This window comes from Microtus ochrogaster, unplaced genomic scaffold (genome assembly GCF_000317375.1).
Source record: "Microtus ochrogaster isolate Prairie Vole_2 unplaced genomic scaffold, MicOch1.0 UNK41, whole genome shotgun sequence".
In the NCBI taxonomy this organism is placed as follows: Eukaryota; Metazoa; Chordata; class Mammalia; order Rodentia; family Cricetidae; genus Microtus; species Microtus ochrogaster.
Window position 1 is genome coordinate 1,937,220 of NW_004949139.1, and position 19,609 is coordinate 1,956,828.

Sequence of the window (19,609 nt, forward strand, 5' to 3'; positions counted from 1 at the left end):
AAACTTTTGCCTAAATGGGGATTACAAATTGCTCCTGAAAAAATACGAAGAGGAAATTCTGTCAATTACCTAGGTTATAAAATAGGTTTACAGAAAATTAGAACACAAAAAGCTCAAATTCGGAGAGACCAATTACGGACTCTTAATGACTTTCAAAGATTGTTAGGAGACATTTCAGTCTACGACTAGCTGTTGGGATAACACCTGATCTAATAATTCATTTAAACAAAACCTTAGATGGTGACAAAGACTTAAATAATGCCAGGGAATTAACAGCTGAAGCTGAGAAGGAATTCAACTTTGTTTGAAATTACAGAAGGCACATATATGGATCAGGTGGATCAAAATCTTAATTATATTCTAGTCATATTGCCTTCCAAAATTTCCCATATAGTAATTTTAATGCAGAGTAAAGATACTGTCTTAGAATGGGTCTTTTTACCACATAAAACCAAGTAAAAAAAAATTAAAACCTTATGTGGAAAAGGTCTCTGCTTGAAAAACAAACAAACAAAAAGAACAGCACATAAAAAACATGTTGAGGGATTTCAGTTTTCCACGAACTGCCTCCGAATATAGGTCTACAAGACCACAGAGCCATGACAACCTCATGCTACCTAATTGATAGTCTACTCAGAATGAGAAGATAGTGCTCCAGAGTCTTCTGCTCCGTCACTGGGCCTTTGGCTTCAGGTCTAAACATCACACCAACTATACAAAGAACACTGGCTTAAGGAAGTATTTCCATAAGGGCAGCCAAGGTTACAAAACATCTGGAACAGAATCCTATAAAAGCATCTAAAAACACTAGCTACTATGCCAGGAAAATGGTCCAGCAAAGGCCAGCCATTAGATAGTTATCTATAGGCCCAATAAGCAGACATACCCAGTTGCTTCTATGATTTGACAAGACATGGCTAAACCAGCCTGTGGGGCAGAGATGTGGTTGGCAGTTTCCTCCTACTGGACCCCCTAGCAAACGGTCATGCTAACTCTCACAGGTAACCATCACATCACTAATATGTTACTAACCTTTTAAGAAAAAGTGTCTCTGTGTCCCAAGTCTTTCAGAGAAACACTAAATTTACTACTAGTGTCCTAAGACTGGGATCTTAAAACTATGGCTTCTTTCCCTCTTCAAATAAGAACCAGTTAAGCAATGTCACTAACACTTACTAACAACATGCTAAGGACTGGGGTATCCTACATGAATAATAAGGCCTCTTCAAGAACTTAAGTCTATTAAAGAAAAACAAAAACTTAACCAATTCAAAGTAAACTCTAGAATGGTTTAAGTCTTGGTGGTCAACGAAGTACAGAAGTGAGGCATTTTATCCGCAGTGGGAAAACCAAGAAAAGCTTCCCAAAAAGGCATTACTTTGTCTAATGGCCTCCTAAGCTCAGAACCCAGGAAGGTCTGCTGCTCATCCATCCCAGGAAGTAACAGCTGTTCAGGGGGACTTGAAAACAAGCTCTATTTGGCAGCAGACAGAAACGATGAAAGTTGCTCCTTGGAGATCTATAAAAATAGGACTGATGCTTCTCCAGGCATAAACGTCTCCCTTCCCTAACATCCCTGAGGGACTAAGGTGTGAGTAATATTAGAATCTGGATAGATGGTGAACACTGAGCTACAGAGAAGCCAAAAGGCAAGTCTGACCTGGAGTAGGCTTCCAATCCAGATCTTGTCTCTGAAAGGGGGAGGTAAAATGGTGATGTGACTAACAAAATGGGGCTTGTAAAATACCTGAGATTCGCCTGGGCGGTGAGGCGCACGCCTTTGATCCCAGCACTAGGGAGGCAGAGACAGGAGAATCTCTGTGAGTTCAAGGCCAGGCTGGTCTACAAGAGCTAGTTCCAGGGCAGCTCCAAATCTACAGAGAAACCCTGCCTCAAATAAATAAATAAATTTATTTATTTATTTTAGAAATAAAAATATAAGGTGCCTGAGGTCCAAGGAAAGGAGAGCTAAAAGCAAAAATGACCGCTGCAGGTAAGACATGATAGTTTCCTAAGGCATTTGAGAGAAAAAAACAGGAGTCAGGTTTGGGGACCTGGAAAGTTGACTCTGAGGCTCAGAGCACTTGTTACTCTTACAAAAGACCTCGGTTTGGTTCCCAGCACCCACATGGAGGCTCAAAACTGCCTGTAACTGCAGTTCCAGGGGACTGCTGTCTTCTTCCGGCCTCCATGGGCATGGGATGCACATGTTAGCAAAACACTAATAAACTTAATATTTAATAATTAACAAAGAGTATTTGTTTTCCATACACATACACATAAAGAAGGGTTGGAGAGATGTTTCAGCTGTTAAGAATGCTCTAGAAGAGGACCTGGGCTCAACTTCCAGCACCTACATGTGGCTCACCACTGTCTGGAACTCCAGTGCCAGGCCCTCGGAGGTCCTCTTCTGGCCTCTGCAACAAGTGGTACAGACACATATGCAGGCAAACACCCATGCACATAAGACAACTAAAGAGGCAGGACATGGTGGCACAGACCAGTAATCCCAGCACCTGGGAGAGCAAGAAGCAGGAGAATCAGGCATTCAAGATCAGCTGCAGCTACATAGTGAGCTAAAGGGCAGTGGACTAGATGAGCTCCTAAATAAAAACAAACACACAAACAACAGCAATCATAACAACAACAGCTAGATTTTAGTTTGGGCTCTAATTTTGCAACTTAACATTCATATTCTCTTAGCAAATCACTTCAGATTCTGCTTGTTGGAAAATGGGTAGAAATCCCTGCCCTATCTTGTATAGTAGTTTGGTTGGGTTCTTTTCTTTCCTTGTTTGTTTTATTTTTGGGGTAGGGGCTCGAGACATGATTTCTCTGTGCATCTGTGATTGTCAACTCACTCTGTAGACCAGGCTGACTTTCAATACACAGAGATCCATCCGCCTGCCTCAGACTCCTGAGTGCTGGGACTAAGGGCGTGAGCCACACCTGGCTTTGTTGTTGTTGTTTTGTTTTTTAAGAATGCTTTATTATTTTTACTTAGCGTGTATGACAGGTGGGAGAAAGAAGGAGGAGGAGAGAGGAAGGAAGAGAGAAGGGGAAGGAGAAGGGGAGGGAGAGAAAGCATCTGCTAAGGGCTGAGGGCAACTGGAGTGGGCTCTCCCAAGATAAACTTGAGTCATCGGGTTTATTTTCCAGGGTCTCTGCTCACAGAGCCACCTCGGCAGCTCATTTTGTTGTTGGTGTTTACCAGTAACAGGTATAAACCCATAGCTGTGAACACGCTAGGCAAGCACTCTTCCACTGACCCTGTTCTTACAGCAGCTTTGCTTCTGCTTTCTAGTGCTGGGCCCTGCTTGTCACCAGGGAAGTACTGTAGTGCATGTCTAGCCAAGAAAAATCCCTTTTTGGGTAATAATTATCAAGTGTAAACTGTAAGTAATTTAAGTTATTTTTATTGATGGTGGAAACAAAAAGAACATTATCGGAATTTAGAGACAAGAAAACAGTTTGTTCCAAGTAAGTTAATTTGAGCTAACTCTTCTTCAAATGTGAAAAGCTAGACTTGAGCAAGTGATTTCCCGGAGCACCTAGGCTAAACAAGTTGGCGGGCAGTATTCCAGCCACTCCAGAGTGGAGAGTAGAACTTCTCATCAGGGACCCCTGTGCTTCCCAGGGGCACCCTGTAAAGTCTAGAGACAAACAAACTCGGATATCTACTAAAAGGTGCTACTGTAGAGGCTCAGGATACCTGATGTGACGGCTTGACTATATCTGGAATTAATTAAAACCCCAAATGCCTGGGAATACCCATGAGGGATTTTTGCCTAATTAAATCACTTGAAGTGGGATAATCCACTTCCAATCTGTTTTTTTTAAAGATTTATTTATGTTGTATGTATGAGTGCTCTATCTGCATGTACACCTTTATGACAGACAAGTTCATCAGATCCCACTATAGATGGTTGTGAGTCACCATGTGGTTGTTGGGAATTGAACTCAGGACCTATGGAAGAGCACCCAGTGGTCTTAATCGCTGAGCCATCTCTGCAGCCCTAATCTGGGTTTTTGATGTGGGAAGAATCCATGTCTTTGGAGATGGGAAGACCCATCTGCTGGGAGCCTCTATAAAGGACATGGAAGGAGGAAACGGCTCTTCACCGCTTGCTCTCACCCTTACTGGCATGAGAGCCTATTTCACCTGATATTCCGTGATGCTCAGCACAGCCCTCCTCACCTCACAAAGAATAAGCTGGCCTAAAATGCCAATAGTCCCTGATGAAAACTCATTTACGAGAACAGGACTGGTGTTTTTCCACTTGGTGGTCACATGGGTGAGGCTGCCGACCTAGCCTACGCTAGTAAAGAACAAAATTGTATTCAGCTGGAGAGAAACACAACCTTATCTACCAACCCATCATTTTCTGGCATGCCATAAACACTTCTTTTTTAAAGCTTCCTCAAACCCTTCTGCTAGCCGAAGATAATCCCAGTGTTTCCTCAACACAGCATTCTCCAGGAATCATTCCAATTCTCTTCCATGCCCATTCTTTATCCCCAAAACATGACAATGTATTTAATATATACACTTTTGCTTGTACTTACCAGGTATCTTTTTGTTACCCTTTTCAGTCAGTACTCAACCAATGAACCTACTAGTCTGCACACAAGGAAACAACTAAAACTACTTAGATATAACTATGTGTTCTACTTATTCTCCCATCTCCTTCTCATACAAGGTCACCAGTACCCTAAATCTTGAGTCTTATCATTCTTGCTTTTTGATGTGTATTTGAGTACATGTGTGTATATGCGGACACTCTGATGTCATTCTAAGCACTATCCACTGTTTTAAAAAAAATCTCCAGATACTAATTTTGTTACTTTATATACTTTGCATTTAGAATTAATGTTTGCCATTAATTGTATTGAAACCACAAGCTGATTTTAAGGCAGACATGAGTAACACCACTCTCTGACAAAGAATTTAAAGACTGACAGGCTATAAATACTTTCACAGCACCAAAGCATGACCTAATTTTATCTAAACCTGTAAAAAAAAAAAAAAAGTGAAAGTTTTTTTTTTCCTTCCCTCTGTGAACGAATCCTTCCTGGATGAAATTATAAATATCTATAGATTGTATATTTAATAAAAAAGATAGATGACCTAACTGTAGACTACAAATATAGATTGGAAGTAGTATGTAGGCCAGTATCCTATCAATAATTACATAAAGCTTTTTCAAAGATGAAGTTGCAGGCTGAGTATGTCTGTATTTATTGAGGGTTCTTGGCTCCCATCAGCACTAAGTGTATATGGTTTTGATGGACAGTTTTGCCTAAATACATTCAGGCTACTTGATTCATTGTTAATGCTTTGATGAAAAGTTTTTATGTGCAGTAGATCTATGAAAGTATTATTCATACTGATCAGAATTAAATTTGTACAGAGCAAATTTTTACTTCTGCTTTCGGTTTTACTGAATAAGACAGGGCTTTTCTGTGTATCCCTGGCTGTCCTGGAACTCACTCTGTAGACCAGGCTGGCCTCAGATTCACAGAGATCTGCCTGCTTCTGCCTCTCAAGTGCTGGGATTAAAGACGTGCACCATCACCACAGAGTAGTCTTAAAATGAATGTAAATTACACTAAATCTTTCCTTTTTACAACCTATACTAAGAGACTCCTTCTGTAAACTAAATAAAGTTGTTGTGCAAAAACAAAAAAAAAACCTAACTTATTATTAGCTGTGTGTAGAAATTAAAGGACAGCTATCAGTCAGAAGTCGGTTCTCCCCTTCAACAGTGGGGTCCAGAATCACTCAGCTTTATAAAGCTGGCACTTCAGTTCCAAGCTAAATATCTGTTGAATCCATTAAAAGACTGGGGCCAGGCATGGAGTGCAGCCCTTTAATCTCAGCATTTGGGTGGCAGAGACAGGTGGATTTCTGTGAGTTCAGGGCCAAGTCAGGTCTACAGAGTGAGTTCCAGGTCAGCCAGGGATACATTAAGACCTGTTTCAATAAACAAACAAAGTTTTAAAATACAGCATCAAGGCCAGGCATGATGGTGCACTGGGAAGCAGAGCAGGCATGTTTCTGACTTGGAGGCTAGCCTGGTCTACAGAGTGAGTCAAGGACAGTCAGTGCTACACAGAGAAACCTTAACTTAAAACAAACAAACAATTATATAAAGAGCCACTTTAGATTCCTCTCCTTTTCTTCTTTTTAAAGTGTAATTTTTATTATTTTGTTGTTGTTTTTTGATTTTAAAACAAGATTCTCCACATAGCCCTGGCTGCTTTTGAACTCACTATGAAGAGCAGGCTAGCCCTGAACTCACAGAAATCCACCCACCTCTGTCTCCCAGGTGCTGGGATTAAAAGTGTGTGTCACTGCTGCTGGATTGTATATGGTGTTCTGGGCACAGATCTCACATCTCACTATAATGGGTGTGAGCCTCCATGTGGTTGCTGGGAATTGAACTCAGGACCTGAGCCATCTCTGCAGCCCTGGATATTTCCTCATTATGTGCACATCTGTAGACATGTGTATGTGTATATAGTGCCCTGGAAGGCCAGAGGAAGGAGCTGAGAATTAAACTTAATGTCTTTGTAGTTTGAGCACTTCCGGCTGCTCTTTAAGAGGACCCAAATTCTGGTGCTGGCGAGATGGCTCAGAGGATAAGAGCACTGGCTGCTCTTCCAGAGGTCCTGAGTTCAATTCCCAGCAACCACATGGTGGCTCACAACCATCTGTAATGAGGTCTGGTGCCCTCTTCTGGCCCACAATGCAGGCAGAATACTGTATATATAATAAATAAATAAATAAATCTTTTTTTAAAAAAAAAAAAAAAGAGGACCAAGTTCAAATCACAGCACCTATGTGGCAGCTCACAACCATCTGTAATTCCAGTCCTGGGGATCCAACACCCTCTCCGGGCCTTCACTGCTACTGCATGCATGTGGTACAAAGACACACATGTAGGTAAAACACCCATAAACATAAAACAAAATGAAAAACAAATAAAAACAGAAATACCAAAAGGGCTGCCACTCTACACTTGTTCTAATGGTTTTCTTATTTTTCTGGGACCAAGTAAAACTTATATTTTGTACACATAATAACTACAAGTGTCTCATCTCGTGAAGCATGAGCAGGGTCCACACATGAAGCCCCACCCAGACAGCTAAACTGTTGGTACCATGTGAGCGTCTCATGCACTGTGACCCGAAGGTACACATCTCTAGTAATCACTTGCAACAACACCAAGCTCAAGGACAAAGATCAGTTTCTTTACTTCTATGCTCCAGATTATACCTTAGTTCCCTCGACAGAAAATCATTTCCAGAGGCCACACAGAGGAGAGCTGAAAATGTGAAACAGGAAACAAGTAACACAGGATGCCTAGCTTTCTAGCAGGCCCCAACTTTCCATGCTTTCACCTAACATCATTGTTACACAGATTAAATGATGTTAGCACAGCTCAGTGGTTGGGGGCACACGCCTTTAATCCCAGCACCTGGGAGGCAGAAGCAGGCTGCAGCCTGGCCCACAAAGTGAGTTCCAGCAAGCAAGGGTTACATAGAGAAATTCTGTTTCCAAAAAAAAAAAAAAGAGTTAATTAATTAATTAAATGAGATAGCACTGTAGTTGGCTACAGACCCCTCACCATGTTCGGCAATATTACAAGTCTAAACATATACTGCAGAAAAAAAGCACTTAGAGATTTTGACTGAAAGTCATAAAGTAAAATTATCTAATGGTTTTATCACTTGAGCAAATTATTCAGATTAACTACTTCACTTACTCATCTCTAACTGAAGGAAGCACTGCTCACCAAATTATACTGAGGTTTAGTTGAGTTACACATGTAAAGTACTGAAAGCATTAAGAACTCAGCGACTGTCCTCAGGTGTGGTGGTGCCTGCCTGCACTGGGGAGACTGAGGCAGGAATGTCTCAAGCTCATAGGCAACCTGGACCGATTCTCGACGTGATGTGTGATCTTCTATGCCACTTTTCTGTACATCATTGAAAGGGCACTTATTTCTCCACTGCTATAGAAATGCCTATTACTCCTTCCGGTCCTGTCAGTTTTTGGTTCCCATATATATGTATATGTGTGTGTGTGTGTGTGTGTGTGTGTGTGTGTTTATAATTGCATCTTCTTGCTATATTGTATTTTAACTAATATATACAATAAGTTGTGTGGGAAGTCCTTCTATATATGTGATGCTTTTATTGGTTAAGGAATAAACCTGTTTCAGCCAGTTGCTTTAGCAGAATAGAGCTAGGCAGGAAAACTAAACTGAGTGCTGGTAGAAAAGAAGGCAGAGTCAGTGAGAAGCCATGTAGCTGCCAGAGGAGAAAGAAGCAAGTCAACAGGTAGAACCTTCTGGTAGACTACGAGCTTTGTGGTAAAATACAAAATAATAGGGATGGGTTAATTTAAGATATAAGAGCTAGCTAGCAATACATTTAAGTGATTGGCCAAGCAGTGATTTAATTAATATAGTTTCTGAGTGATTATTTCTGGTCAGGGTAGCCAGGAAATGAATGAACAGCTTCCAACTACAAATAATCACATATCCCACCTTCCTTTCTTTTTAAAGATTTATTTATTTATTATGTATATAGTGTTCTGTCTGCATGTATGCCTGCATTCCAGAAGACAGCACTGGATCTCATTACAGATGGTTGTGGGCCACCATGTGGTTGCTGGGAATTGAACCCAGGACCTCTGGAAGAGCAACCAATACTCTTAACCTCTGCGTTCTTAACCTCTCCAGGCCACCACCTTCCTTTCTTTTGGAAATTTTAAAATATTTTGTTTTTAGCCAGGTGATTGTGGCACACACCTTTAATCCTAGTACTCAGGAGGCAGAGGCAGGTAGATCTCTGGCAACATGGTCTACAAAATGAGTTCCAAGATGGCCAAGGTTAACACAGAGGAACCCTGTCTTGAGAAATAAAACAAATTTATTTCTAATTACATGTATATATGGGATTGAAGGAAGGACTATGCACACATGTTTGGGCACCTGCAGAAGCCAAAAGGAAAAAGATCAGATCCTGTGGAGCTAGAGCCAAAGGTGGTTGTAGGTCACCCAATGTGGATGGTGCTCCGTGAGAGGACCCTCTTTCTTTTTTTGGACTCATTCTATAGTCCTGGTTGCTCTTGAAGCATTTAGAATAGTCTGGTCCTGAATTTATGTCCTCTACCTTCTTTTGGCTATCATTTTCATGGAATATTTCTTCCCGTCCTTTTACTTTCATTGTATGTAAGCTTGTGTGTGTCCTGATATCTAATGTGAGACTTATACACCTAGCATGCTGATGAATTATGGGACCTTTCCTTTATTACTCCAATCTTACTGGAAGAATTGAACCTATGTACAGTTCAGTGTCATTACTAATAAGAACTTCCTTGTGCCACTTAGCTGTTTGTTTTCTGTATGCATTACATAATCTTTCTTCACTTCCTCTATTGCCTTTTTGTTTGTTTGCTTGATCTTGGCTTTTGGAATACACATTAATGAAATCTAGCCCCTTCTCATAAGACTAGTGTTGGCTTGCCCAGTCAATGATCTCCATTCCAAATGAATGATCTCTGATATTTACTTCAGGAATTGTCTCACGATGTTTAAAAAGAAGTATCTCCTTTTTCTGATGAAAAGGTAGTCTCATGTCGGGCTGGGAGTAGTGGTGCTAGTCTTTAATCCCAGCACGTAGGAAGCAAAGATCTCTGTAAATTCGAGGCCAGCCTGGTCTACACAGCAAGTTCCAGGACAGTCAGAGCAAACAATGAGACCCTGTCTCAAAACAAATGGAGAAACAGAAATGTCATCTCATGCTTTCTTCCTGTCTTCATACACCAAATCCCTAGCCACACACACACACACACACACACACACACACACACACACACACACACGCCCCACAAACAACTCTTCATTCCATATGGAAAGTCCATTGCTACTGTTTTTATCTGCCTGCACGTGCCCTGGATCAGCCTGGATCCTAGGACACTTAAGAAGGGTCTCTTGATGACTAAAAGTAAGAGGTGCCAGGTATGGTGTAAACACCTGCAATCCTAGTATTTGAGAGGTAAAGACAGAAAGATCAAGGAGCTCAAAATCATTCTCATCTACTTAATGAGTTCAAGGCCTTCCTGGGTTACAGGAGCTCCTGTCTCAAAGAACATTTTCAAAGAGTGAGAAGTGGCTTACGTTGTAAGAACGGGGGTGCCTCTGTTTCCACTGTACCAGGAGCAGCTGGGCTACCACCAACGTAGCAATGAGGATGAGGACCATTTCGGCATGCATGGCTTCATGGCCACGATGTTTGGCATGCATACGTGCATGCTCGACCCTGAAAGACAAACAGGCAGGGTGAGTTGGAGAAGAGGATGATGTGGTGGTAAAGGAGCAGTCTTTCCCAGGGTATCTTTCTAGTTCACAGCTCACAACATGGCCCTGGGTTTCTCCATTCATTTATTTGCTCATTCATTCATTCATTCATTCATGCATCAGGCAGGATATCTCTACAAAGTCCTGGCTGTCCTAGAACTCACGATGTAGACCAAACAGGCCTCAAACTCAAATATCTGCCTGCCTCTGCTTCCTGAGTGCTGGGATTACAGGTGTGCATCACCACACCCAGCAGCCCTGGGTTTTTCGACTGAAGCGTACCATGAGAACTCGGAGCTAAGAACCATGTCGAGAGAAAGGACATGACTACAGCAGAGGCCCTCAGGGTTCTGGTTACAAAGCACAGTTACTGGGATTAGACATAAATGATGTGCTACTTGCCCCTTGAGGCTGAAATGTAGAAAACCTTCCTTGAATCAGGAAGGAAATGCCAGGAGAAGCATGAGTTACTGCCCATTCCAATCCTATTTCACCTGCCACTAGACAAAGAAAGTAGAGTTCACAGTCATAAAGCCTCTTAGTATTTATCACAGCACTAACGGGTATAACACTGGGAGTCTTGGCCTCTTGGCCAAAGCCTAGAGAGTTTAGCTAAAAGTCTGAGCTCTTCATGTCTGCACCAGCGCAACCACATCTTTATCATCAGCATCAAGGAAACAGCCTCTGCAAGGGCTCAAGAAGTTGAATAATCAGACAACTAGACAATGTATCTGAAACATCAATCTTAAACTGACATTTTTTGGTCTGGGTTGTGTAAGAAAAATACTTGAGCACATATCTTTAATTCCAACACTCTGGAGGCAGAGGCATTTCTATGAGTTTGAAGCTAGTCTGTCTAAAACACATTTGTGAGAACTTGTCTAATAACATACATATATATCTCACAACAAAACAAAAATATATCTACCTATAGCTTTGATTCATTGTACCTAATCCTAAATTCTGTGTAAACAAAGGACAAAGGACATAGCCACACCTCATTCCCAATGCTAAACCTTCAAATATTTATAATTGCATTAAAGCAAACAAACAAAAAAGCACTTTCCTGTTTCAATCAGGTTAACAGCCCTAACCTTTCTCCCCCCTTTTTCCTTTCTTTCGTCCTTCCATTTTCTTTTTTTTTAATATTTATTTATTTATTATGTATACAATATTCTGTCTGTGTGTATGCCTGCAGGCCAGAAGAAGGCACCAGGCCCCATTACAGATGGTTGTGAGCCACCATGTGGTTGCTGGGAATTGAACTCAGGACCTTTGGAAGAGCAGGCAATGCTTTTAACCTCTGAGCCATCTCTCCAGCCCCATTTTCTTTTTTTTGAGACAAGGATTTACTATGTAGGCCAGGTTAGCCTTGAACTCACAGAAGCCTAACTGCCTCTGCCTCCAGAGTCCAAGAATTAAAGATGCGTGAAACCATACCAACCTGGTCATACTCTTTTAATCATCCTGGTTTCTTTCTCTACATATGATCCACTTAAAAAGAAATCTTTGGAACTGCCAGTGGTGCATGCGACTTTAATTCCAGCACTCGGGAGGCAGAGGCAAGTGGATCTCTGTGAGTTCAAGGCCAACCTGGTCTACAGAGTGAGTTCCAGAACTGGCTCCAAAATTACACAGAGAAACTCTGTCTCAAAAAACAAAACCAAAAACCAAAACCAAACAGACAAACAGAGTGAACTGTCAGGTCTGGTGTTACTGGCCTACACCCAGCTACTTCAGAGGCTGGGGCAGAAGGGTGGTGAACTGGAGGCCTGTCTAGGCTACACAGTAAGTTCAAGGTTAGCTTGGGCAACTTGATCAGACTATTTCAAAATAAAAAGTAAAAAGAGGGCTAGGGTTACAGATCAGGGGTAGATTACTTGTTTAACATGTATGAGGCCTAGATTCAATCCTCAGTATGGGATTTAAAAAAAAAAAGCAGGGTAGGGAGTTCTGGTAGTGATAAAGAGGCAGTGAGAAGTTAAAAAAAATTATCCCATATCATATAGCTGCTAAAACTGGCTTCACCACAGGATGCTTAGTGCAAGTACCTACTTACTCTAGGACCAAGTGAGTTGTCAGAAGTGACCCAGAAACTTGGAAAGGTTTGCAAAAGACCTGTCATAGACACCGCATCCACAGACAGAGGGGGAAAAGAGTAGTTCCACAATTAGCTGGGTTGGCCTGTGGGACCCGAACTGGCACACTTACCTCCACTGCTCTTCTGGAGAGAGGTCTGACATATCAACCTAGAGAAAGACACCACCAGAAAAACACGTCATTGACTTAGCATTGTCCCCACCCAAAATAAGGGGCTCTCATATACTCATCAATATTTTCAAGGAATTAAAGGAGAAGGCTTCACACCTCACGATTTCTACAAAGCCTTTCTTGTCACCACTTCGCAGCGACTTCTCCCTTCCTCAGCTACTAGTGTGGCTCGGGTTCTAGGACTGAATGAATGCTGCGTGGCTGAGCTATGGAATCGCCGGCTGGGAGTCCTGACATCCAATATGCTCGTAGGATGATGGATATATTGTTATATGGCAAGAATAAGCTATAGAAGAATAAACAAGTGGGATTTGACTCAGTCTGGGTTGTTATAAACCAGGGAAGGTTTCTTGGAATAATTTTGAAATATTACTCAGAAATGAGAGTTAATTTCTAGGCAAAGGAAATTACATGAACAGGAAGGGGGAAAAGTTTACAGTATACAAAGAACTAAGTATGACTAGGATAGATACGAGTCAGGATTAGTAAGATAGGAAGCCAGATGAAATATTATCGTATACCACCACACAAATGGTCACACAGGAGCAGGTACAACATTACACCAGGGCAAAGTGACATTTGACTCCTGTCCTGCTACTGACCTTCTAAACTCCAGGCTTTGGTTCTATCCAGGGTCCCTCAAACTTGGCACTACTGATATTTGGGGAAGGAGTGTATCCCATATATAATCAGCAGCTTCCAGAAAGAACATCTATACATTGTCACATTTATTCTGGGTGACAAAAGTTGCTCCTGTCAGAAACCTCTACTCCAGAATATGACTACACCCTTGGCACTCAGGGCGCACCTTCTACTTCTGTAGAGTCGTACAGAATCACACCAAAATTCAGTTTTATGCCAAACTGGGTTGGAAATGTTCCCTGACAGCAAAGGAGATAAGGGCTTAGAGCACTCAAATGAATAAATCAAAATACATTCCTTTACTCCAAAAATGAAGGACAGGAGGTAGAAACCAAGCCCTATGTCTAGCTGAGTGCTGCGGGGAGAGGAGTCAGTTTTTCAACGGGCTGGTATTGGTACACTGACTAGTCAGGGATGGGCCTCACACAAGTGAACACTCACACAGGTGAACACAAACTGAACTCAGTGAACTTTTCAAAAAGAAAAAAAGAACTAACTTGAAGCTGGATGGGTAGATAAGTGAAGGAAGGTGATAAACAGGCTCAAAATACCCTAAATGAAATTCTCAAAGAATTCATTAAACATTACTAAAAATATTCCGTTAGTACTTAAGCTGCTCAAGGCCTAGTTTCTCACCAACCTAATAACTTCAGAAAAGCACTTTAAGGGGCTGGGGAAAATAAATGGCTCAGCAGACAAAGCATTTTGTATATAGCATGAAGACTATAGTTCCAATCCTCAGCACCCACAGAAGACACCATCTGAATTGCCTGCAGGAAGACAGTGGCACGGAACCTCTCCAGCAAGTCAGCTAGCTGGACTAGCAGAATGGCCAAGCTCTAGGTTCAGGCGAGAGATCCTGTCCCAATATATCCTAGGTGGAGAGCAATGAAGAAGACACCAAAGTCAACCTCTAGTCTCCACATGTATGTGCTCATACATGCAAGCATGTCCACAAAGATGTGATGAGAGGGAGGGCAAAAGGGAAGGAGAGAAGGAGGGAGGGGCGGACATTTTTTTTCTTCTGGTTTATTGAGACAGGGTTTCTCTGTGTAGCTGTCCTGAAACTCACTCTGTAGACCAGGATGGTCTCGAAGTACCCAGAGATCTGCCTGCCTCTGTCTCTCAAGTGCTGGGATTAAAGGAGTGCACTACCAGCTCCCGGCTTCAGAATCTGATGCTTAGCAAGATCTCCAGGTGATTGTTAGAAGTGTGAAATTTGAGAAACGCTCTTCTAGAACATTCATTTACAGTATCATGCTATCTCAGACATGATTTCCAAATACTCTAACTGCCTACAGGCAAGACCAGGCCAGTGCAAGCAAGGAATTCAGGGTTCAAAATTGAAGAAGGCATTAATCCTATTCTTGTATAACCTTGTGACCTAGCATTTTGAATGCCTTACCCCAGTTCTGGCCTGACCTAATGTACCCTGCACCTCTGAAGATGCCTCAGAACCAATATATACTTTACACTGCTTTTGTGTCTTTTAAGGAGAACAGCAAAGACTGGGTAGTCAATGAATATTTAAGTAATTGAATAAAACTCTCTCCTCTGATCTAAGTATGCTAACAAATCAGCACAATACCTGGACATGCTGAAACAAGAGAATACACAAACAAGTGAAAATGCCTAACAAGTGTCTGGGGAAAGAATATTTATTTGATACCAGACAGCATCTAGAAAAATCATGTTAGAAAACTTTATGTGAGAAAAGAAAGAAAATTCACTGAAGGGCAAACTATGAATGCACAGAGTACCGGACCAGACGCGGAAGTGTCTCTGAGAGTGAACCATGTGTATTATTATCTATGTCTTAATTCCACCATCTGAAAACAGAACAAAACCTTTGACTCCATCATACAGCTATGAGGAAAGGACTCTGACAGTGAGCTGCCTTTCCTCTAGAAGAGTGAAGAGGCCGGGGAACTCAAAGTTGGTGAAACATGGGACAGCAATGCTTCAGAGCCCCAAAGAGAAGAGATCAGAAGAAAAAGCCCTAAGGCCAAGACTAGACTTGTGGCTTAAAGGATCACTAGCATTTCACAAAGTAGTATAAATGTTAAGAATAACATATGACCTGGCTTTAAATTTGTGTCTGGAACCAAAAGGTTACTTATATAACATTCCTATCAGTGTTCTGGTTCAAGTGGAAAAACAAGAGAAGCCGTACACTACAGTCATAATTAACCTGTACCATCTGGAAAGACATCTGTACTGGTACCTCATTAAGAGAAGGAGTTTGCTCATCTGGGGCCTAGTACTAGCCCAGTCTGAAGGTATTTTGTCTGAAGCTCAGGTGGGTAATTAGGCAGCTCCAGGGCAAGGGTAATAACTGATGGTCCCATAACCAAAACCTAAAACACAATACAAAATGCATACAATGTTTTATTGCTAGCCAACCTCTCTGCTCTAGGATCTCACCAGGTTCCTAGTCATGCCAACCTACCTCAGTCCAGATCTAAAAGAAGTTACACAAAATGCTAGACAGGGGGCAAGAGAAATTTTGCAAACACAGAAAATGACCAAAGTTGAGGCTATATTTTCTCAGGTGCAGAAGATTTCAGTACCCACCCTGTGTGCTCACAGCAGACTGTGTCCCCCACAGAGAGCACACTCTGTCATCTCTGTCTTCATAGCTTCATCCCTTAAGCCCCTCTCTTCCACCAAATCAAATTCTCTCTGCAAAACGCAGACCAAATCCTGCTGGGTTCTGGAAGGCTCTTTAGCACATCCTCCACACCTTTACTACGTGTATCTAAATACAATAATACTGGTATCCTAAAAGCTTGTTATGAAACAGAAAATTTCAGAATCCACACAAAACCTCCTATATCAGAATGCGCAATCTAGCACATGAAATAATTTATATACACACTAAAGTTTGAGAAGTATTGCTATTATATTTAGCACTCATATTCACAATCTGCATCTATGAGCATATGCATCTCTATACTTGGTTCTTTGTTTTGTATTTGTTTTTTTGTGACAGGTTTCTCTGTGTAACAGGCTGGCCTGGGACTTACTTTGTAGACCAGGCTGACCTTGATTTGAATTCAGAGACCCACAGAAAGGGATTAAAGGTGTGTGCCACCAACACCCGGCTACACTTTTTAATGAAATGGTTCATTTAAAAAAAAAAAAAAAAAGACTGACAATTTTATTAAGATCTAACTCAAACAGTAAGAAAATAGCCCATTTTAAAAGTGCTTCCCAACAGTTGTGATCTTTTGTTTAAGTTCTGGTCACTCCTCACCGCGTGCTGTGCTCTCACTTCCATCCACACCTTCCACACGCAGAGAAAGTGCACGGCCTGTGTATGGAGGCCCGAAAACGTTTCCGACACATGGGTCATCAGGCTCGGCAGTCAGTGCCTTGCCCCACCTAGCCATCTGCTGACACTTGGGTTAATTTCTGAGTATGCTGTGCAGCAGGAGTCCAACTTCATTCCGCAAAAAAAAAAAAAAAAAAAAAATTTGATTTAAAAATATGGCTGGGGGATGGCTCAGAAAAGCGATTGTTGTGCAAGTCTTAAGACCTAAGTTCAGGTCTCTGGCACCTGCAGAAATGCTGGCAAGGGCAGCCTGCATCTGTAGCCCAGCACAAGGCAAGGATGGTGTCTGAGTTACGGTTTTATTGCTGTGACAAAACACCACGACCAGCCTGAGGAGGTATATGACTTAGTTTCTAGTCCCTCACCCAGGGAAGTCAGGGCAGAAGCAGAGAGGCGGGAACTGAGGCGGAGGTCCCGTGGCCTGCTCACTCAGGACCAGCAGCCCAGAGGTAGCACCACGCACACTGAGCAGCCCTCTCATATTAATCATCTCAGGTTTACCCACAGGGCACCCGTGTGCGGCATTTTCTCAATGCATTCAAAACGACTCTAGCTTATACGCCAGTTGACACACAGATGGGCCATATGGACACACACGACAGGACACAACACAGCAGAGGGACTCCTGGAGCGTGCTGCCCAGTCAGGCTAGCCAATGTTTCTAGACACGTTAGAGAGCCCCGGGCTCAGTGAGAGATCCTGTGTTAGAAAGGAAGTAGAAAGTGACTAAGGAGGACACCTGATATTGACCTCTGGCACACACAATGCTCACACACACTTGCATGTGCACATACATGCACCTATCAATTGGTATAAAGACATATAATCCAAACCATTTACAGACAACACTTGTTTTCAGTTCCAAAAGAAATATGCTTTCTATCAGGAGGAGTGAGTGAGCCCAGGTCTGGCTGTCTCTCCCACAGCTATAGATTAAGTGGTCTCCCTCAGCGGCCAAGGTCACTATGCTGCTACAGCCAAGATTCTCTTCTCTACTGAGCCTATCTGATCACTCAGACTAAGTTTTAGGCTCACACTAAATCTCACATGGCCTAGAAGATTTCCCCCAAAGTGACACCTATCCTCCTATCAATAATGTAGAATTTGACAATACTGGACAATATAGAGTATTCTGTATTTTTCTTTCTTTCTTTTTTTTTTTTTAAAAAAAAAACAACAAAAACCTAGTTTTTCAAGACAGTGTTTCTCTGTAGCTTTAGAGCCTGTCCTGGAATTAGCTCTTGTAGACCAGGCTGGCCTTGAACTCACAGAGATCCGGCAGCCTCTGCCTCCCTAGTGCTTGGATTATAAAGGTGTGTGCCACCACTGCCTGGTTCCTGGAAGCCAGCTATGGTTGTACATGCTTCCAATTTCAGCAACTGAGAGGCTGGGGCAGAAAGAATGATAAACCCAAGGCAATGTCAGCCTTGGGACACACAGTGAGAGCTGTTTAAAAAGAAAGGTGGGGGAGGGGTCCTTGACATGTCAATGACATACAAATGTCAAAGGCAAAGACAGATGCCGGAAATCGTAACAGCAATTAATAAATATTTTTCTTTCACTAAATTACAAAACAAGCATAAAGCATTTGCCCTTATAAAATTTACCTTTAATGCAGAAGAAAAATATAAAATATTTTACTTATTTATATATAAAAATATACACATATTTTATGTGTATGGATGCCTTGCCTGCCATGTAAATCTGTGCATCATATGTGTGCCTGGTGCCCTTGGGATCAGGAGGGGCATGGAGTTACGGATGGTTGTGAGCGGCCATGTGGCTTTGTGTGCTGGGGAATTAAAATCAGGTCAGGTCCTCTGGAAAAGTGACTAGAACTTTTTTTTTTTTTTGATTTTCCAAAACAAGGTTTCTCTGTAGCTTTGCAGCCAGTTCTGAAACTTGCTCTGTAGACCAGGCTAGTCTCAAACTCACAGAGATCTGCCTGCCTCTTCCTCCTGGGTGCTGGGATTAAAGGCATGTGCCACCACTGCCCTGCTGGCAACCAAAACTCTTAATCCCTGAGCCATTTATGTCTGTAGAAATATTTCTTTTTTTTAAAGATTTTTTTTAATTTATTATGTATACAGTGTTCTGTCTGCATGTATGCCTGCACACCAGATCTCATTACAGATGGTTGTGAGCCACCATGTGGTTGCTGGGAATTGAACTCAGGACATCTGGAAGAGCAGCCAGTGCTCTTAACCTTTGAGGCATCTCTTCTAGCCTGAAATTATTTCTTATTTAAGTATTCTGAGCAAAGATAACACAGGCAAGGAGAAGAAAGAAGGAAGGAGACAACGCTGTTGCTCCATACAGACAGTCAGCTTTCCCTAAGAGCTTTTCAGTATGTGCAGACCTGGGGAAAGGGACAGGGACAGACCATGTGCTGTGTCTAAAATGTACATTTTTCACTCCAAGAAGAGGCCTTAGGACAACATCTACTCTCTTCTCAATGAAGAAACAGCTGCAGACTCCAGTCTGGTACAGCTCCTCATGGCTGTGTCAACAAACAGGGCACATCTCCATGGGCCTGTTTATCCATCTAGAACATAAGAGGACTGGCTAAGATGGTGCCCAAGTTATTTTAAGCTAAAATAATGTAATTCACATCAAATTCATCTCACTCAAAATTTTTGGAATCAGCTACAATACTTTGCTTGCCAAAACTGCCAGTTTCCTTAGTTACCATAAAAGTAAAAAGCAAAATGCCTTCTTTTAGTTTGGTGAAGTATGCCAAAGCTGAATACCACCAAATTAACTCAGCAACAATTTACCCCGGAATCTGTAGATATCAGGAGTGTGCACCGCCAAGATCACACCCTCCTATCACGTGCCCATATACACACACATGCCACAGAATCAGGCACCATTCTAGCATGCCCTTCTCTCCACCAGTGCTTTGGCTACTGCTGCGCCTTTCCCTCAAATGCTCCCCCTACTGTGTGGCCCACTCCTTTCTATCTTGGTTTTTTTTTTTTTTTTTTTTTTT

The 19,609-nt window shown here is 42.0% G+C and overlaps 1 protein-coding gene across 3 annotated transcripts in view; it reads right to left on the bottom strand.

Annotated features, from left to right (window-relative positions):
• Nucleotides 1-19,609, bottom strand: part of Rnf121 (ring finger protein 121) — a 60,376-nt gene that overhangs the window by 27,108 nt on the left and 13,659 nt on the right. For 2 of the 3 annotated variants that reach the window (XM_026790125.1, XM_005368812.3), the window contains exons 2-3: nucleotides 12,582-12,619; nucleotides 10,191-10,332 (exon numbers count right to left, since the gene is read on the bottom strand). In XM_026790125.1, the coding sequence (XP_026645926.1) occupies nucleotides 10,191-10,332; nucleotides 12,582-12,613 (174 nt within the window). In that variant the 5' untranslated portion in view covers nucleotides 12,614-12,619. Of the gene's footprint in view, nucleotides 1-10,190; nucleotides 10,333-12,581; nucleotides 12,620-19,609 lie in introns of those variants that run through there. The other variant, XM_026790126.1, reaches the window with a different exon arrangement.